We start from the raw sequence: 18,131 nt of genomic DNA on the forward strand, positions 1-18,131 counted from the left end.
TAATGACCTCTATGATCCCTTCCCCTCTCCAGAAAAAAGAAATTGGCAAGGGTAACCATATGTCCTGGTTTGCTCAGTTTATACTTGTCCTAGTGTAATTATTTATAGCAATCCCTTCACCCTCAGAAGTGACCTAGTTTGGATGATAAATTATATCGTCATCCTAGCCCCAGGAGATTCCTCAGCAGCTGGAGTATCTGCCTACACTTGCCACCCCTCCACTCCCCCTGACAAATTGCTCTCTCCAACAAAGGATTCAGCCACATTGCTTTCAGCATGCTTGACTCAGAAGGTTCTGCGTGTGTCCAGCCTCTTCTGATTTCGCATTAGCTCAGTAGGCATGCACTCAAGCGTATCCACTTTCCCGTTCCTTTCTCCTCCATCTTGCCGATGGTTGTCAGTGGCATTGGCGGGGCACTTTTCTTTTGATTCAGAAATGTTTTTGTCTTTCAGAATTACTTGTTTTACAGCTCAATTCATCCCATAGGCAAATGTAACATCTTCGTTTCTCATCACTTGCAGTTTAACAAGTTCTATCTGTTTTCAATTTCATCTTCAATGCAAACCTCCTTTTATAGAACCTTTAAGCCTTATTTTGCCATTGTAAAATACGATAAGATTAATTATATTCATAAAGTACCTCAAAAGCCCTCATAAGCATACAGGTCAACCATGAGGAAGCAATGGCAAGGACAAGTCTGCAGTGATGGTGCACAGCTCCTGTCTCCCTCGTTGGCCACAGGCAGAGTTTGACCCATGAGACAGGACTTTGTAGGTGCAGAAGTGTCTGCATTGGAAAAACTAAAACAAGTTAACTACTCGCTTGTGATTACCTTCTGAACCTAAGTAACTGTAAATTTAACTGGCATAAAGGGCTTTGTGATTTGAGAGACCCTGTTTTCCTCCAAACAAGAGCTCACATTTCTTGGGTAAAGTGCCCACATTTTGAGGAGGAAAAACAAGTGTTTTGATGAGGGATCCTGCCAGAGTGAACCCATGCAGTATCAGTGTGGGGAGTGTCATTCATAGGTCAGAGTGTGGATTCTTAATGGAAGATGTGTTTATCTCTTTGTTTTAACTAGGTGACTTTCGGATGGTGGTTGGAGAGGATAAAACAAAAGTGCTGAATATTGTGAAGCCCAATATAGCCCACTTTCGAGAGCTCTATGGCAGCATACTACAGGAGAATCCTCAAGTGGTGTATAAAAGCCAGCAAGGCCAGCTGGAGGTAAACTGTATGTGGAAAATAGCTTGCATTGTTTCTAAGACAAGGGCTATTTGCAGGAAGAAAGTCAGGGGTAGAACAGCATGACTGGTGTGAGAACATTTATAGTTCAAAAAGTAAGTACTGTATGTAAACATAGGCTTCTGTGTATCTGGAATAATGCTAAGAGGTAACAGACTAGTAATAAGAGGCTGCCTTTGGAGAAGGGAACTAGGGGCAGAAGTGGGAGAGGGACTTACTTTCACCATGTGTATCTTTTTTGCCATTGGAAAATCTTACCATGTCTATTAATTACCAGTCAAAACAAGTGAAAATAAACTTTTAGATCACTCTCATTCCATCCCCAGACCCATGTAGCTCCCCAGAGGTAACTGTACTGACAGTTTGGGGTTTTGTTTTTTGTTTGTTTGTTTGTTTTCTTTTTTGGGGACAGGGTCTGACTCTGTTGCCCAGGCTGGAGTGCAGTGGCACGATCTCGGCTTACTGCAGCCTCAACACCCCTCAGCCTGGGATCAAGCCACCCTCCCACCTCAGCCTCCTGAGTAGCTGGGACTACAGGTGCATGCCACCACGCCTGACCAATTTTTGTATTTTTTTGTAGAGACAGGGTTTTGCCATGTTGCACAGGCTGGTCTCAAACTCCTGAGTTCAAGCAGTTTGCCCGCCCCAGCCTTCAAAAGTGCTGGGATTATAGAGATGAGCTGCTGCACCCAGCCTGCTGTCTGTTCTTCCACATCTTTTCACATGTACTTTTGTGTATGTTTGCATGCATGTATCAAGAGGTTCGGTTTTGTTACACATTAATGGGCTCATATATATTCAAAATTCTCTTCTTTCCCCACTTGTTATGTTTATTACGTCTGGGAATTTTTCTTTTCGATGTATCAAAACTTTCTTTTTTTTTTTTTTTTGAGACGGAGTCTGGCTCTGTCGCCCAGGCGGGAGTGCTGTGGCCGGATCTCAGCTCACTGCAAGCTCCGCCTCCCGGGTTCACGCCATTCTCCTGCCTCAGCCTCCCGAGTAGCTGGGACTACGGGCGCCCGCCACGGCGCCTGGCTAGTTTTTTGTATTTTTTTAGGAGAGACGGGGTTTCACCATGCTAGCCAGGATGGTCTCGATCTCCTGACCTTGTGATCCACCCGTCTCGGCCTCCCAAAGTGCTGGGATTACAGGCTTGAGCCACCGCGCCCGGCCAAAACTTTCTTATCAAGGTGTTGTTTAAATTAATATTAAGTGTTTGTTTGAAAATAAAAACCAGGGTGGGCCACAGGTTTTTGTTTTTTTTTTCCGTTAATGTAAAGAACACTGTATTTTTCTTCGTTTATGCTCTTCTCCCTCCACATAATAGGGGCAACTAACATGTAATGAGTAATAGAGTAACGGAATTTCTAGAGCTAAAAAGGAAATTTTAAAAAATAGGAATTAGTTTTAAAATAAGAAAAGAATAGAGAGTGACATATGAAATGTGAGAATACCCACCACTCAGTTTAACAGATTTTGCCACATTTGGTTCAGGTTGAGGTTTTTTGTTTTATGCATGCACATGGTTTAAAAGCCAAATGATACCTCAAGTTTATAACAAAAAGAGCAGTTCCTTCCCACATTCTCAGCCCTGCTACCAGGGGCAGCTGCTTTTGTCTCTATAGCTAATTTTTCCCATATTCACTACCATGTTCTAAATAATATGCTTTGACTATTATTTCTTGATTTTTTTTTCAATCTTATACTTTATGTTTGCCATCCTGTAAGATGGGGACTTTTTTACTGTCTTACACTACCCCATCAATTCATATACCAATACACACACTCACACACATGCACTTAGCACACACAATCTCTTCCCCTCCTACCTCATGCCCTCATGCTTCACTTAAAGTTATTTCATGTTTTTGGTTAGGTTAATATTCAATATTTATTTTATTCTGACAGCCTTTTCTTTATTGATGAGCTGTGGCATTATGAAGTTCCCTTTCCTGTACATCTTTGTTTCTCCTGGAGTTAATAGTTGTCTTATTTTTTCAGTTGCTTAGGTCAATCATCCTCAAACTCTGACAGATCTGTAAAACTCTTCCCATTATAGACAAATTTATTGGGTATTTTCCATTTCTTGTTTTTCATAGAAATGTTTTTCCTGGAGCCCCCTGCCCTGTTCCTTTCTCGGCTGGTTGTTTTCTAGCCCACTGCACAGCTGCTCTCCTCTACCTTCCTTTCATTATCACCCCGAGAATTCCCTTTGCCTCCCCTATGCTAGTTTTTGGTTTTGTGGGTCTTGCATTTTCCTCTTCCATGGTTTACACTCTGATATTAGTGAAGTTTGTCTTTTATTACCTTCTTAAAGGGTGTGAGGGAGGTACATTTTTGAGACCATATACCTCTGAAAATTCTACCCTCCCTTTGATGGATAGTATTGGCTAGATATCAAATTCTAGGGTGGAAATAATTTTCCCTCTTTATTTATATCTGCTTTCCATTCATTATTCAGTCACTTGGTTCCTTCCTTCCTTCCTTCCTTCCTTCCTTCCTTCCTTCCTTCCGTCCTTCCTTATGTCCTTCCGTCCTTCCTTCTGTCCTTCCCTTCCTTCCCTCCCTTCCCTTCCCTTCCCTTCCCTTCCCTTCCCTCCCTCCCTCCCTCCCTCCCTCCCTCCCTCCCTTCCTCCCTCCCTTCCTTCCTTCCTTCCTTCCTTCCTTCCTTCCTTCCTTCCTTCCTTCCTTCCTTCCTTCCTTCCTTCCTTCCTCGGTTGCCCAGGCTACAGTGGAGTGGCACAGTCCTGGCTGGCTGGCTTGCTTCCTTCCTTCCTTCCTTCCTTCCTTCCTTCCTTCCTTCCTTCCTTCCTCCCTCCCTCCCTCCCTCCCTCCCTCAGTTGCCCAGGCTACAGTGGAGTGGCACAGTCCTGGCTGGCTGGCTTCCTTCCTTCCTTCCTTCCTTCCTTCCTTCCTTCCTTCCTTCCTTCCTTCCTTCCTTCCTTCCCTCCCTCCCTCCCTCCCTCCCTCCCTCCTCGGTTGCCCAGGCTACAGTAGAGTGGCACAGTCCTGGCTCACTGCAACCTCAAACTCCCAAGCTCAAATGACTCTCCCACCTCAACCTCCTGAGTAACTGGGACTACAGGCATGCACCACCACGCCCGAGTGGTTTTTGTATTTTCAGTAGAAACAGGGTTTCACCATATTGCCCAGGCTAGTCTCGAATCCTGGGCTCAAGCCATCCTCCCACCTTGGTCTTCCAAAGTATTGGGTTAACTGGTGTGAATCACTGCGCCCAGCCTCAGTGGGTCTTTTCTATCTGGAATTTTATAAGCTTCAATTCTAAAGAATTTTTTTTATTATTTCTGTAATTATTTTTCATACCCATATTCTTAGTTTGTTCTTCCTGGGATTCCTGGAAGAATCCAGGAATCCCAGGAGGTGGGTGGTTGCTAGTTAGGTGGTTGCTAGACCTCCTGGTTTAACCCTTTTTCCTCTCTCTCTCTCCCCCCCGTCTCTTTGTTTATTAAATTTAGCTTTATGGGAGAATTTTTCTGATTGGTTTTGTAACACTTCTACTGAATTTTTAATTTTCCCAAAATGTTCTTTCTTATAGCATCCTGTTTTTGTATTATGGATGCATTATTTTCTCCTGATCTCTTTAATGATCTTTATTATAGCATTTGAAGATTTTTGTCTTGTTCTCTCACATTGTTTCTTTCTCTTAGTTCCTCTTGTCTGTTTATACTGTAGTCTGTTATGTTAGAAGCCTTCAAATGTCTGAATTTCCTTCCTGCCCTATTTTTTAAATTAATTAATGAATTAATTAATTTGGCAGGGGGTTTCACTCTGTCACCTAGGCTACAGTGTAGTGGCATGATCATAGTTCACTGCAGCCTTGAACTCTTGCATTCAAGTGATCCTCCCACCTCAGCCCCTTGAGGAGCTGGGACTATAGGCCCATGCCACTGTGCCCAACTGGTTTTTTTTATATATATGTATATACATATATTTGTACCCATATGATCTGAGACATTAACTTTTTTTTTTGTAGAGACAGGGTCTCACTTTGTTGCCCTGGCTGGTCTCGAACTCCTAGGCTCAAGCAATCCTCCCGCCTTGGCCTCCCAAAGTACTGGGATTACAGGCAAGAGCCACTGTGCCTGGCTCTGGCCTGTTTTTAAAGAATGAGGCACTAAAATGCAGACTGGAAGTTCTTTGTGGTATATCAGGCTTGTCAACTGGTGGGCTTGACTATAGGATTATGAGGCAAAGACCTAGCTATTTTGTTTTGTTTTGTTTTGTTTTTTTTGAGATGGAGTCTCTCTCTGTCGCCCAGGCTGGAGTACAGTGACGCGATCTCAGCTCACTGCAACCTCCGCCTCCTAAGTTCAAGCGATTCTTCAATCGGGAGCCTCCCAAATAGCTGGAACTACAGGCATGTGCCATCACACCCAGCTAATTTTTGTATTTTTAGTAGCGACGGGATTTCACCATGTTGGCCAAGCCAGTCTTGAACTCCTGACCTAAGCAATCTGCCTGCTTCGGCCTCCTAAATTGCTGGGATTACTGGTGTGAGCCACTGCACCTGGCCAAGGACCTGGCTGTTTTATTGGAGGATCTCAAATATCAGTGTCTGTAGAATTTCTCCAGAGATCTTCTATTCTCTGGCTAGAGGACAGGAAAGTATAATGTGTCTGTCTACCAACTTTCTAGAAACTGAGCAAGGGAAAAGGACTAGGAATTTTCTCCAACTGTGAAGATAAAGGTATCCAGAATCCTCCCTACGGCCTATAAAAGTCTGCGTGATCTAGTTTCGCATTGGTTTCTTTTCCCAGGAAATTTACAAGAATAAGATTGGGGGACTGAGTTACAGCTCCCAGTGCTGTATCTGGACTTGAGACTGCAACTGAGACTCATCATCTCCCACCTCTGCTACTCATCCAGATTCCCTTCACCTTCATCCGTCACTTCTGCTTATTTTGACAGGGTGGTCCAGACCGTCATCTCAGAGGAGTCTGGAGGACCCTGGCCACCACATTTGTCCTCTTACCATAAAAATTGGGCAAGGGGTCCTCTAAGAGATGTGTATCAGCACCCCAGCTCCTGATGACCAGGGCCAGTTACTTCTGCCAGTGTAGTGACTCATTGCCTTGTCTGCTGGACTTATGGCATGGGATTCTAAATGGATTGGGTGGCAGTCGTAACTTTAAAAAGTTAATGGGATGCTTACTGTGTCCTCTGGTAGAACCATCCCTTCTTTGGGAATTGGGACCTCTAGACCCACAGACCTAGAGCTGTGGTGATAGGAAACAAAATGTTCCCAAGTGGGTCCCTGGGAATGATAAGGTCACTTCTCCTTCTACCCTTGGTTGCCAGGCCCATGTCTTCTGCCAGTTGGGAATATAGTACTGTGTAATGGTGATTGATTCTGGATGTGTAGCACAGCCCATCCTCGCAGGACAGTGTCTTCAAGCTGTGCCTCTGCTCTGCGTTGACACATAAAATCTGCCTTACCCCTGCATCTTTTAGGTCTTCAGGTGGTGCCCATCTCTGCCATTCCTCCTGGGATATGGTTTTATTTTTTCTTTACTGTTTTGGCGACAGGGAGAGAATGGCAGCTTCACGCCTCTAATCCCAGCATTTTGGGAGGCCGAGGTGGGTGGATCACTTGAGGCCAGGCATTCAAGACTAGCCTGGCCAACATGGCGAAACCCCGTCTCTACTAAAAATACGAAAATTAGCCAGGCATGGTGGTATGCGCCTGTAATCCCAGCTACTCGGGAGGCCGAGGCATGAGAATCACTTGAGCCTGGGAGATGGAGATTGCAGCGAACTGAGATCGTACCACTGCACTCCAGCCTGGGCAACACAGCGAGACTCTGTCTCAAAAAAAATAGTAATAACAAAACAAAATATTAGCTTTATTGATGAATACTTCTATACCATAAAAGCTAGTGTTTATAGTATATTCATAGAGCTGCACAGCCATCACCACAATGTAATTGAAGAATATGTCTGTCACTCCATACCCATTAGCAGTCCCCAGCTCTCCCCTCCCCCAGGAAACCACTAATCCACTTTCTGTCTCTGTAGATTTGTCTGTTCTGGACAGTTCATATGAAAGGAATCATACAATATCAGGTTTTTTCCATATCTATCTGCTTTTTTCTTAAGTTGACATTTAATAATTGTATCCATGTCTGCTTTTAAAATGCAATTTCACTTTCACAATTTAGCTGAATGCTTTCACTTTCATATTTTCATGAGAATTAGTGTAAGGAAAATGAGAATTTACCAAATTTTTAAACCATGTCACCTGATATTTTATCTTTACACACATGCTTTCAAGTGAAAATTCCAGTGCATTATTTTCCTGAAGAGAAAGCAGTGGCAAATACTACTTTCTAATTTTTTTATATGTCACTCAAGCCATTGGAAGCTTCATAGGTAAAGCATAAGTGAAATATAAGTTTATTCTAACTAATCCCAATATGTGGCCTCAAAACATAAGCCCATAAATGTCATTTCTAAGATTAGTTTATATAAATACTCAAATTTGTTGTCATTTTTGTAGCCAAAGCTAAGTAGAGGATGGGTCCTGTGAATTTAGAACCATCCTAGTGATAAATGTCAAATATTTAGGTAAAAACCTAAATATTTACCCCTCTACCTTTACGGAGCCATTAAATAATAACATTTTCTCCTGCTTTGCATAGATTTTTATAGGCAAAACTAGAAAATTCAGGTATTTGGTATGTACTTTTTTTTTGAGACTGTCTTGCTCTTGTCACCCAGGCTGTAGTGCAGTGGCACAGTCACCGCTCGTCATATCCTCAACTTCCCAGGCTCAAATGATCCTCCCAACCTCAGCCTCCCAAGTAGACAGAACTATAGGCTTGCACCACCATGTCTGGCTATTTTTTTTTTTTCATAGAGCTGGATATCTCACACTTTTGCTAGGGCTGATCTTGAATTTTTGGGCTCAAGCAATTCTCTCACCTCAGCCTCCCAAACTGTTGGGATTACAGGTGTGAACCTGCGCACCTGGCCCATGTGGTATATAGTTAATAAATATTTATTCAATTTTAAAAATGGTAGAGTGAGTAGATTCTAATTAAGAAAGTTGGTCATATCTGTAAACTCTAAGCCTAAAATGTAATACATTCATCTGATTTTTTCTTACTGTTCTCTTAATTGAAGTTAAAACCTAAATATTTGTGAAAAGGATACAAGACAGATTCTTCCTTGGGAAATAACGTGATGAGCTATTGAGGGCGGTGTTACTGGTTCTGCACTTGGCAGGAAATCAACGTTTACAAGATTTTTAAAAATTCATTCCATGAGGCACAGTGTATGAAACTGAGAGTTAGGAAAGCTAGGTCTGGCCTCAGCTCTGTGGCTAACTTTTGATTCAAGGGTTTCTGAGTAAAGTCTGACACATAGTTTTACATGTTTTATTTATACATTTATCTTCAGCATCTTAACATCTTAATGTGTTTTAGAATACTTTAGGAACCAAAGCCACTGGCATAGTAGCTGTAGGACAACTAAGTTGTATTGATTCAGTTACTCATTTCCTTATTGTTTTTTGAGTAACTACTGTGTGCCGGGGATTAAAAGTGAGTAAGATTAGTTTCTGTCATCAGTGTGTTCCTACAGTTTGCGAAATACAGCATACTAAAAGGCCTTACAGGCAGGAGACACAATTCAGATCCCACTCACTCTCATTGATGGTGTGATCAGGGCATGTCAGTCTCCCTGCATTTGAAATGGGAGGGGTCATCTCAGTGCCCGGATTTGACGTGGCCTCCATGAGTGTCAACTGCAGCACCACTTCCTTTGACTGCTGGATTTAAGACAAATATAAATTTTAAAACCAAAAGTCAAAAATTGATCCTTGAGAGTGGCTTCTATTCTTAGGTAGAAATGGAATATTATAGGACAAGAATTATCCTTTTTGAAGGGACTTAGACTCCTGAACTGAACCCATTCAGTTTCGGAAAACAGAGTCTCCTTAGCGTGCTGCCTCGCCAGGGGTGTGGGTGCATATATGTCTTTGTGATTTTGAAAGAGAAGCCTTGTGTCTGTGAGTATTTGTAGAATTTAAAGCACTTCCATAGACATTGTCTTTGTTCCCCGCTTCAGATAGATAAAAGCCCAGAAGGACAGTTCACTCAGCTGATGACATTGCCCAAAAGCTTACAGCAACAGATACATCATATTATGGACTCTCCTGGGAAAAACAGAGATGTGGAAGAAACTTTATTTCAAGTGGCTCATGATCCCGACTGTGGAGATGTGGTGCGACTAGGTACGTTTATGAATTTGAGGTTGAGGAAATGCCAGCCTTGGGAAAAAGCGGACTTTGTGATTGGGACATACTATTTCTTCCTTTTTGTTTAGTGAAATAGATTGCCTCTCAGAAGAAGAAAGCACTAAAAGTTTGAGGGTTTTTCTAAATCTGAATTTTTACTTGTTTGAAGTAACATGGTGAAAATACTTCTATTTTTAAATTCCTGGATCCTAAATCACTGTCAAAGGGAGAAACAATGTTTCTTTTGGTTTCTAGAGCACAACTTCTAGAATTTATTTAAAAGATATGTCTGTGTTCTTTCTGGTGGTCTGAGAAAAGAGATTGGTGGCATTTTTTTGTGCTTTTATAACATCGAGAACACAGCTTTCCTCAATCAACTCCATTTGATGCGTCTCATACAGTGTTCAGTGCATTCCCTCAGACATGGCCCACGTTCCACAGCATTTTCCCCAGCACTGCCCTAATGTTTATCCAAAACTCTGAACCCAGGCCAGGTGCAATAGCTCATGCCTGTAATCCCAACACTTTAGGAAGTCCAGGAGGGAGAATCACTTGAGGCTAGGAATTTGAGACCAGCTTGGGCAACAGAGCAAGACCCTGTCTCTGCAAAAATTTAAAAAGTAGCTGGGCATGGTGGCACATGCCTATAGTCTCTGCTAACTTGGGAGTCTGAGGTAGGAGGATCGCTTGAGCAGTTGGAGGCTGCAGTGAGCTAGGATCATACCACTACACTCCAGGCTGGGCAGTAGAGCAGTCCTTATCTCTTAAAAAAATAATAATAATAATAATTTTTTAAAAATCCTGAACCTGATCTTCAGACACTAACTTCCCTTTAAGGTGCTAAAGGTAATTTATGAGATCAGTCAATCAAGAAATATTTATAAAATTGAGAATGAGTCCCTCTGTCAATTGAGTGCATTCTCCTGTTTTCATTCAGTAAATGTGTACTGAGGTGCCAGATAGAATTTACGGAAATGCTTTGCTGAGACCATCACACTGCAGTGGAACATGAGCTGCAGCAAGTGCTCCACTCCCACTCTCCGCCTGGGCCTGACTAGGTTTGCACTGGGTCACCAGCTCCCCATCCTGAAGATAGCTCTGTGTGAGGCACACTGTTGTTTGTTTGAACGTGATCCTGGCAACAGTGTGATCTGGGCTGTCTCTTTGAGGGGAGTGAAACTTGTTCCTCACTGTGGAATCCGTATGTGTATTTTCAGAATGAAAGTTTTTCTCGTAGATGTAATCATTTGGTTTTTATCTTTTCATGTTATGCAATTGAGAACCAGAAATCTCAGGCAGATTTAAGTCATAAAACCTTAAATCTGACCCTTTGAGGGTCAGCTAACCCACCCCCTTGTTTTAAGGGGAGGAGGTGCAGAACTATTCGGTCATCGGCTTGGACCCACACAGCCGGGTGGCGCCGCGGCTGGCTGCTCTGGTCTCCTGGCCCTCAATTCCAGTGCCCTTTTCACTGTCACTGTGACAGCAGGACAGAGATAGATTTGGTGGTTTGATTGGCTGACTAGAAAGAATATTTAGTTTCAAATTTTAAAACTGTTAAGATGACTAACATCTGTTTTGGGTTTTTTGGTCTCCTTTTTGTTTTTATCTCACAGGGCTTTCAGCAATCGTGAGACCTTCTAGTATAAGACAGAGCACCAAAGGCATTTTTACTGCTGGTAAGAGCTTTAGAAATCCATGTATAACATACCTGCTGACTAAAGCTTTGTCTCTTTTAAGTGCTTGTGAAATGCTGAGCTTTGATGGCCATAAACTGGGATATTGCAGTAAGGTACAAACAGGCATAACAGCAGCAGAATCTGGTGGTCTAACAACGTCAGACCATTGGCAGTGCTGTTGGAAGCTTTACTACCCTTCTGAATTTTCCGAGATACGTCCTGTGTGCAGGGTTTTTTCCTCATGTTGTTTTATTTATCAGAGTTACAGATGTATAGGATTGCAAAAACAGCAGCACCTGTGCTCCCTCTCTTCCCCTTCTCTGAGACAACTGCTTCCATCTTAGTGTGTTATTTTTGTTTTCACTGCCATTTCTCTAAATGGTGAGTTTTCCTTGCTCCTTCTGTACGTTTCAACTTTAGTATCATCTATTGACTTCTCTCTATGGGAGGTTAGAATTCAACTCTGGCACCCACCCTCATCAAATGTACTCACCCTCCCATCCCTCTGTCCTCCTAATATAGTTGTCTCGTGGCTTTGGCTAGTTTTCAGTTTGATGATATGGTGAGCCACATAGTACACCTTTCCTTCCCTGCACAATGTTCTCTCATGGAGAGTGTCTTCACTGTCCCCTGTAGGGGGTCCCTCATTTCTTGTATCTCATGTCTTTCACTTGCTTGGTGCACACTCTCATTTTGGTAAAGCACACTCTCCAGTAATTACCTGAGAAAGGGAACATGGAAGGCACATTTGGAGACCATGTATGTCTGAAAGTCTTTTTTGTCTGCCCTCACCCATAATTAATACTTAGACTGGGTATAGATTAGAAATCACTTTCCTTTAAAATTTTGAGATCATTGCTGCATTTATCTTTTACTTCTAGGATTGTTGTCTATGTCTAAAGCCAATCTGATTCTTAATACTTTGTATATGTTATTTCTGGAAGCATGTTAGGTCTTTATTTTTCCCCAGTGCTCTGAATTCTCTCAGTGATGTGCTTTAATGCGAGTCTGTTACCTGTTTCACCAGGAACTCATTGCCCTTTCTGTTGGGAAACTCAGAATATAAGCGTATAAGAAAATGTTTTAAATTTTTTCTTTAATTTTGTCCCATCTGTTTTCTCTGTTCTCTTTCTGGAACTCCTTATATTCAAATATTGGATCTCTTAGATTAGTCCTTTGGTTTTTGTCTTCTATTTTTTATCTATTTGTTCTTTTGCTCTGCTTTGGGAGATTTTCTCGAATTTCTCAACTTTAGCTTCCAACCCTTCTGTTGAGTGTTTATAATTTCCAGGAACTCTCTCTTTTCTTGTTCTCTGAATGCTCCCGTTTTTTGCATCCTATTCTTGTTTTATGGCCTAAATATTTGACATCTCTTTGGAGGACAAAGTGGCTGTATCAATTCATTGTCCCACAAGCAGAGTAGGAGAATACTCTTTTCTTCCCATTTTTTCCAACATTTGGCATCATCAAGTGATTGATTGACTTTTCTGGTTCAGGCTTTCTCTGTGCAAGCATCCATTGAGCATCTCTCATGTGCCAGCCGCTCGGGATACAAAATTGAACACAGTGCTGAATTAGTCTGTTCTCACGCTGCTAATAAAGACATACCTGAGATTGAGTAATTTATAAAGGAAAGAGATTTAATTGATTCACAGTTCCACATGGCTGGGGAGGCCTCAGAATCATGGCAGAAGGTGAATGAGGAGCAAAGTCATGTCTTACATGGTGGCAGGCAAGAGAGCGTGTGCAGGGGAGCTCCCTTTTATAGAACCATCAGATCTCACGACACTTAATCACTATCATGAGAACAGTACAGGAAAGACCTGCCTCCATGATTCAATTACCTCCCACCGGGTCCCTCCCACGATGTGGGGATTATTACAATTCAGGGTGAGATTTGGGTGGGAACACAGAGCCAAATCATATCAAATGCTATACTGCCTTCCAGAGGCTTATAATCTAGAAGGGAAAAGAGACATGCTAACAGAAATTTGTGAGAGAGGGAGAAATAGCACAGAGGTAGCCCAAAAAGGGGAGTCATCTTTCAACCTAATTCCGATCCCTGAGTTTGAGATTGCTGGGGAGCTGGTGTGGTCACACCTCTCAGTGTCTCATAGCCCAACTGCACCGCTCTGAGCATTTGGCCCTTAAGGACCGTGTTGCCCTCCTGAATCACTGGAAAGATTCAACCACGGCCAGGTGTGGTGGCTCACACTTATAATCCCAGCACTTTGGGAGGCCAGGGTGGGAGGATTGCTTGGGCTCAAGAGTTCAAGACCAGCCTGGGCAACACAGCAAGACCCTGTCTCTTTAAAAATAATAAAAATAGGCCAGATGCAGTGGCTCACACCTATAATTCTAGCACTTTGGGAGGCCAAGGCAGGAGGATCACTTGAGTCCTGGAGTTCGAGATCAGCCTGGGCAACATGGTGGAACCCCATCTCTACAAAAAATATGAAAAATAGGCCAGGTGTGGTGGCTCATGCCTGTAATCCTAGTACCTTGGGAGGCCGAGACAGGCGGATTATCTGAGCCCAGGAGTTTGAGATCAGCCTGGGCAACATAGTGAAACCCTGTCTCTACTAAAGTACAAAAAATTAGCCGGGTGTGGTGGTGCATGCCTGTAGTCCCAGCTTCGAAAGGCTGAGGCAGGAGAATTGCTTGAACCTGGCAGGCGGAAGTTGCAGTGAGACAAGATTGTGCCACTACACTCTGGCCTGGGCGACAGAGTGAGACTTTGTCTCAAAAAAAAAAAAAAGTGCTGGGCATGGTGGTGCGCACCCGTAGTAGTCCTGAGCCCTGGATGTCGGGGCGGCATTGAGCTGAGAACGCGCCACTGCACTTCAGTCTGGGTGACAGAGTGAGACCCTGTCTCAAAAAAAAATTATAATAATAAAAATATTGTATAAATTAAAAAGTTTCAACAAAGACAGTAGCACTTGCATCACATCTACTGAACTAAATATTTTCCTACCATTTGGGTGCATGGCTTTGCATTTCCAGTTAAGATATTCATTTAATCTATGTTCCTGCTAGTTTACTCTGGCAACACTGAAGATGAAGTACTTTTGTTTGTTTGGGTGATTCATGCTGTTAATCTGAATTTTACATGATTGCCTCTCCCTTGCCGTGATCCTCCTTGGGTGAGGCTTAATTATTTGTTTTGTTTTTGGCGTCGCATGCTGTAAGGAATTATTGGAATTATTAGAATTATTGCTAATTATTTTTCAGTTGTGACGATGGTGGTGGTATGGAGCATTTTTTTAAAAATCCCTTTCTTTTAGAAATGCATACTAAAATAATTCCAGATGCAGTGATATGTTGTCTGGGATTTGCTTCCAAATAAAACATGGCAGAGGGCAGTGGGTAATGGGTAGATGACACAAGATTGGCCATGAGCTGATACATTGTCAAAGCTGGGTAAAGATGCATGGGGCTGTTTTATACTCTTCTGTCTGTGATTTAAGTTTGAATTTTTCTCTAATAAAAGACTGAAAAAGATCTTGACACCTTCAACCTGAAATGAACCTTTGGTCCTCTTTCCACTCATTATTTCTATTCACCAGCAGAGGGCAGTTGGTCACAGAACCCACAGCTCAGCTGTCCTTGTGGCCCTGGAGTGCTGATGCTGCTTCCCCTGAGTGCTTACCGCTTGCTTCCCCTTCCCTTTTTTTTTCTTTTTAATTTTTAAAATGTTTAAGGAATACAAGTGCATTTTTCTTACATGGTAAAGTCTGGGCTTTTAGTGTACCCATCATCGCCCAAATAGTGAACATCGTGCCCAATAGGTAATTTTCCAACCCTCACCTCCTCCCACCCTCACACTTTTTATAGTCACCAGTGTCATTCTATTCTGTATGCTCATGCATACACATTGTTTAGCTACCACTTAAAGTGAGAACATGTTGATACTTGAATTTCTGTTTGAGTTATTTCACTTAGAATCATGGCCTCCAGTTCTACCCATCTTGCTGCAAAAGACATGATTTCATTCTTTGTTATGACTAAGTAGTATTCAAAGTGAGATATAGATACAGATATACACACAATTTTGTTATCCAGTCCTCCATTGATGGACACTTAGGTTAATTCCATATTATTGGTATTGTGACTAGTGCTACAGTAAACATACAAGTGTTTTTCTTGTTGTTGTTGTTGTTGTTGTTTGATATAATGATTTCTTTTCCTTTGGGTATATACACAGTAATGGGATTGCTAGATCAAAGGTTAATTCTATGTTTAGTTCTTTAAGACATCTCCATCCTGTTTTCCATAAAGGTTGTACTAATTTAGATTCCCTTCAACAGTGTATAAAGCATTCCCTTTTCTCCACATCTGCACCAACATCTGTTTGTTGTTTTTTGTTTTTTTGTGAAACAGAGCAACAGCCTCGCTCTGTTGCTCGGGCTGGAGTATAGTGGCATGATCTCAGCTCACTGCAACCTTCACCTCCTGGGTTCAAGCGATTCACCCCCCTCAGCCTCCCGAGTAGCTGGGATTACAAGCATGTGCCACCACACTCGGCTAATTTTTGTATTTTTAGTAGACACGGAGTTTCACCATGTTGGCCAGGCTAGTCTCAAACGCCTGGCCTCAAGTGATCCACCCACTTCAGCGTCCAAATTGCTGGGATTACAGACATGAGCCACCATGCCCGGCCTCAACATCTGTTGTTTTTTTGTCTTTTCAGTAATAGCCATTCTGACTGGTATAAGGTGGTATTTCATTGTAGTTTTAATTTGCATTTCTCTTGCGATAAGTGATGTTGAGCATTTTTTTTTTCATGTTTGTTGGTAGTTCGCATGTCTTCTTTTGAAAAAATGTCTGTTGATGTCCTTTCCCCACTTTTTAATGAAGTTATTTTTTTTTTTTCCTTGTTGAGTTGTTTGAGTTCCTTATAGATTCTGGATATTAGCCTTTGTTGGATACCTTTTTTCCTTGTTGAGTTGTTTGAGTTCCTTATAGATTCTGGATATTAGCCTTTGTTGGATACCTTCTTTTGCAAATATTTTTATCCCATTTTGTAGGTTGTCTTTTGGTGCTCTGTTGATTGTTTCTTTTGCTATGCAAAGGCTTTTTAGTTTAAGTCCCATTTATCTATTTTGTTTTGTGTTTGCTTTCGAGGACTTGATCATAAATTATTTGTCTAGGCCAATGTCCAGAAGAATTTTCCTAGGTTTTCTTCTAGGATTTTTATAGTTTCAGGTCATTTTTCTTCTAGGACTTTGTAGTTTCAGGTCATACATTTTAAGTTAATTTTTTTATATGGAGAGAAGTTTGTGTCCAGTTTCATTCTTCTGCCTATGGCTATGCAGTTTCCCCAGTACCATTTATGGAATAGAGTATTTTTCCCTATGTGTATTTTTGTTGACTTTGTCAAGGATCAGTTGGTTGTAGGTATGTGGCTTTATTTTTGGGTTGTCTAATCTGTGTGTCTGTTTTTATTTATTTATTTATTTTTAGTTTTTTTTTGAGATGGAGTTCCACTCTTGTTGCCCAGGCTGGAGTGCAGTGGCACAATCTCAGCTCACTGCAACCCCCACCTCCTGGGTTCAAGCGATTCTTCAGCCTCAGCCTCCCGAGTAGCTAGAATTACAGGCACCCACCACTATGCCCGGCTAATTTTTATATTTTTAGTAGAGACGGGGTTTCACCATGTTGGCCAGGCTGGTCTCAAACTCCTGACCCCAGATCATCCACCTGCTTCGGTCTCCCAAAGTGCAGGGATTACAAGCATGAGCCACCGCGCCCAGCCGTGTGTCTGTTTTTATTTCAGTACTGTGCTGTTTTGGTTGCTATAGCCTTGTAGTATAATTTTAAGCCAGATAATGTGATGCCCTTGTTCTTTTTGCTCAGAATTGCTTTGGCTATTTGGAATTTTTTTTTTTTTGGTTCCCTATAAATTTTAGGATTTTTTTTTCTGATGCTATGAATAATGCTATTGGTAATTTGATAGGGATTGTGTTGAATCTGTAGATTGCTTTGCACAGTATGATCATTTTAACAATATTTATTCTTCCAGTCCATGAGTATGGGATGTTTTTCCTTTTTTGTGTACCATGTACAATTTCCTTCATCAGCATTTTGCAGTTCTCCTTATAGAGATCTTTCACCTCCTTGGTTAACTGTATTCCTGGGTTGTCTTTCTTCTTTAGTTGTCACTATTATAAATGGGATTGCTTTCTAGATTTGGTCTTCAGCTAGATTGTTATTGATGTACAGAAGTGCTATAGATTTCTATATGTTAATTTTACATTCTGAAACTCTACTGATTTCATTTATCAAATCTAAGAGTTTTCTGGTGGAGTCTTTATGGTGTCCTAGATGTAAGATAATATCATCAGTGATAGGAATAATTTGACTTCTTCTTTTCCCATATGTATACCTTTTTTTTTTTTTTTTGGAGACAGAGTCTCACTCTGTTGCCCAGGCTGGAGTGCAGGTGCAGTGGCATGATCTCGGCTCACCACAACCTCCGCCTCCCGGGTTCAAGCAATTTTCCTCCCTCAGCTTCTCGACTAGCTGGGACTACAGGTGTGTGCAACCATGCCCGGCTAATTTTTATATTTTTAGTAGAGACAGAGTTATACTATGTTGGCCAGGCTGGTCTTGAACTCCTGACCTCATGATCCGCCCGCCTCAGCCTCCCAAAGTGCTGGGATTACAAGCGTGAGCTACCGTGTCTGGCCTCCATATGGATACTTTTTACTTTTTCACTTGCCCAGTTGTTCTTGTGAGAACTTCCAGTATTACGTTGTATAACAATGGTAAAAGTGGGCATGTTTGTCTTGTTCTAGTTCTTAGAGGGAGTGCTTTCAACTTTTCCCTATCAAGTATGATGTTAGGTGTGGTTTTGTCATATATGACCTTTATTATGTTGAGGTATGTTCCTTCTATGCCCAATTTGTTGAGGACTTTTTTATCAGGAAAGGATGCTGAACTTTATTGA

At 41.9% G+C, this 18,131-nt stretch overlaps 1 protein-coding gene across 5 annotated transcripts in view; it reads left to right on the forward strand.

Moving 5' to 3' along the window:
* Positions 1–18,131, forward strand: part of TAMM41 (TAM41 mitochondrial translocator assembly and maintenance homolog) — a 69,580-nt gene that overhangs the window by 28,100 nt on the left and 23,349 nt on the right. For 4 of the 5 annotated variants that reach the window (XM_038003555.2, XM_073009841.1, XM_007985251.3 and 1 more), the window contains 3 exons: positions 1,083–1,228; positions 9,335–9,500; positions 11,120–11,182. In XM_038003555.2, coding sequence (XP_037859483.1) covers positions 1,083–1,228; positions 9,335–9,500; positions 11,120–11,182 — 375 coding nt within the window. Of the gene's footprint in view, positions 1–1,082; positions 1,229–9,334; positions 9,501–11,119; positions 14,684–18,131 lie in introns of those variants that run through there. The other variant, XM_007985248.3, reaches the window with a different exon arrangement.

Source organism: Chlorocebus sabaeus, chromosome 22 (assembly GCF_047675955.1).
Source record: "Chlorocebus sabaeus isolate Y175 chromosome 22, mChlSab1.0.hap1, whole genome shotgun sequence".
In the NCBI taxonomy this organism is placed as follows: Eukaryota; Metazoa; Chordata; class Mammalia; order Primates; family Cercopithecidae; genus Chlorocebus; species Chlorocebus sabaeus.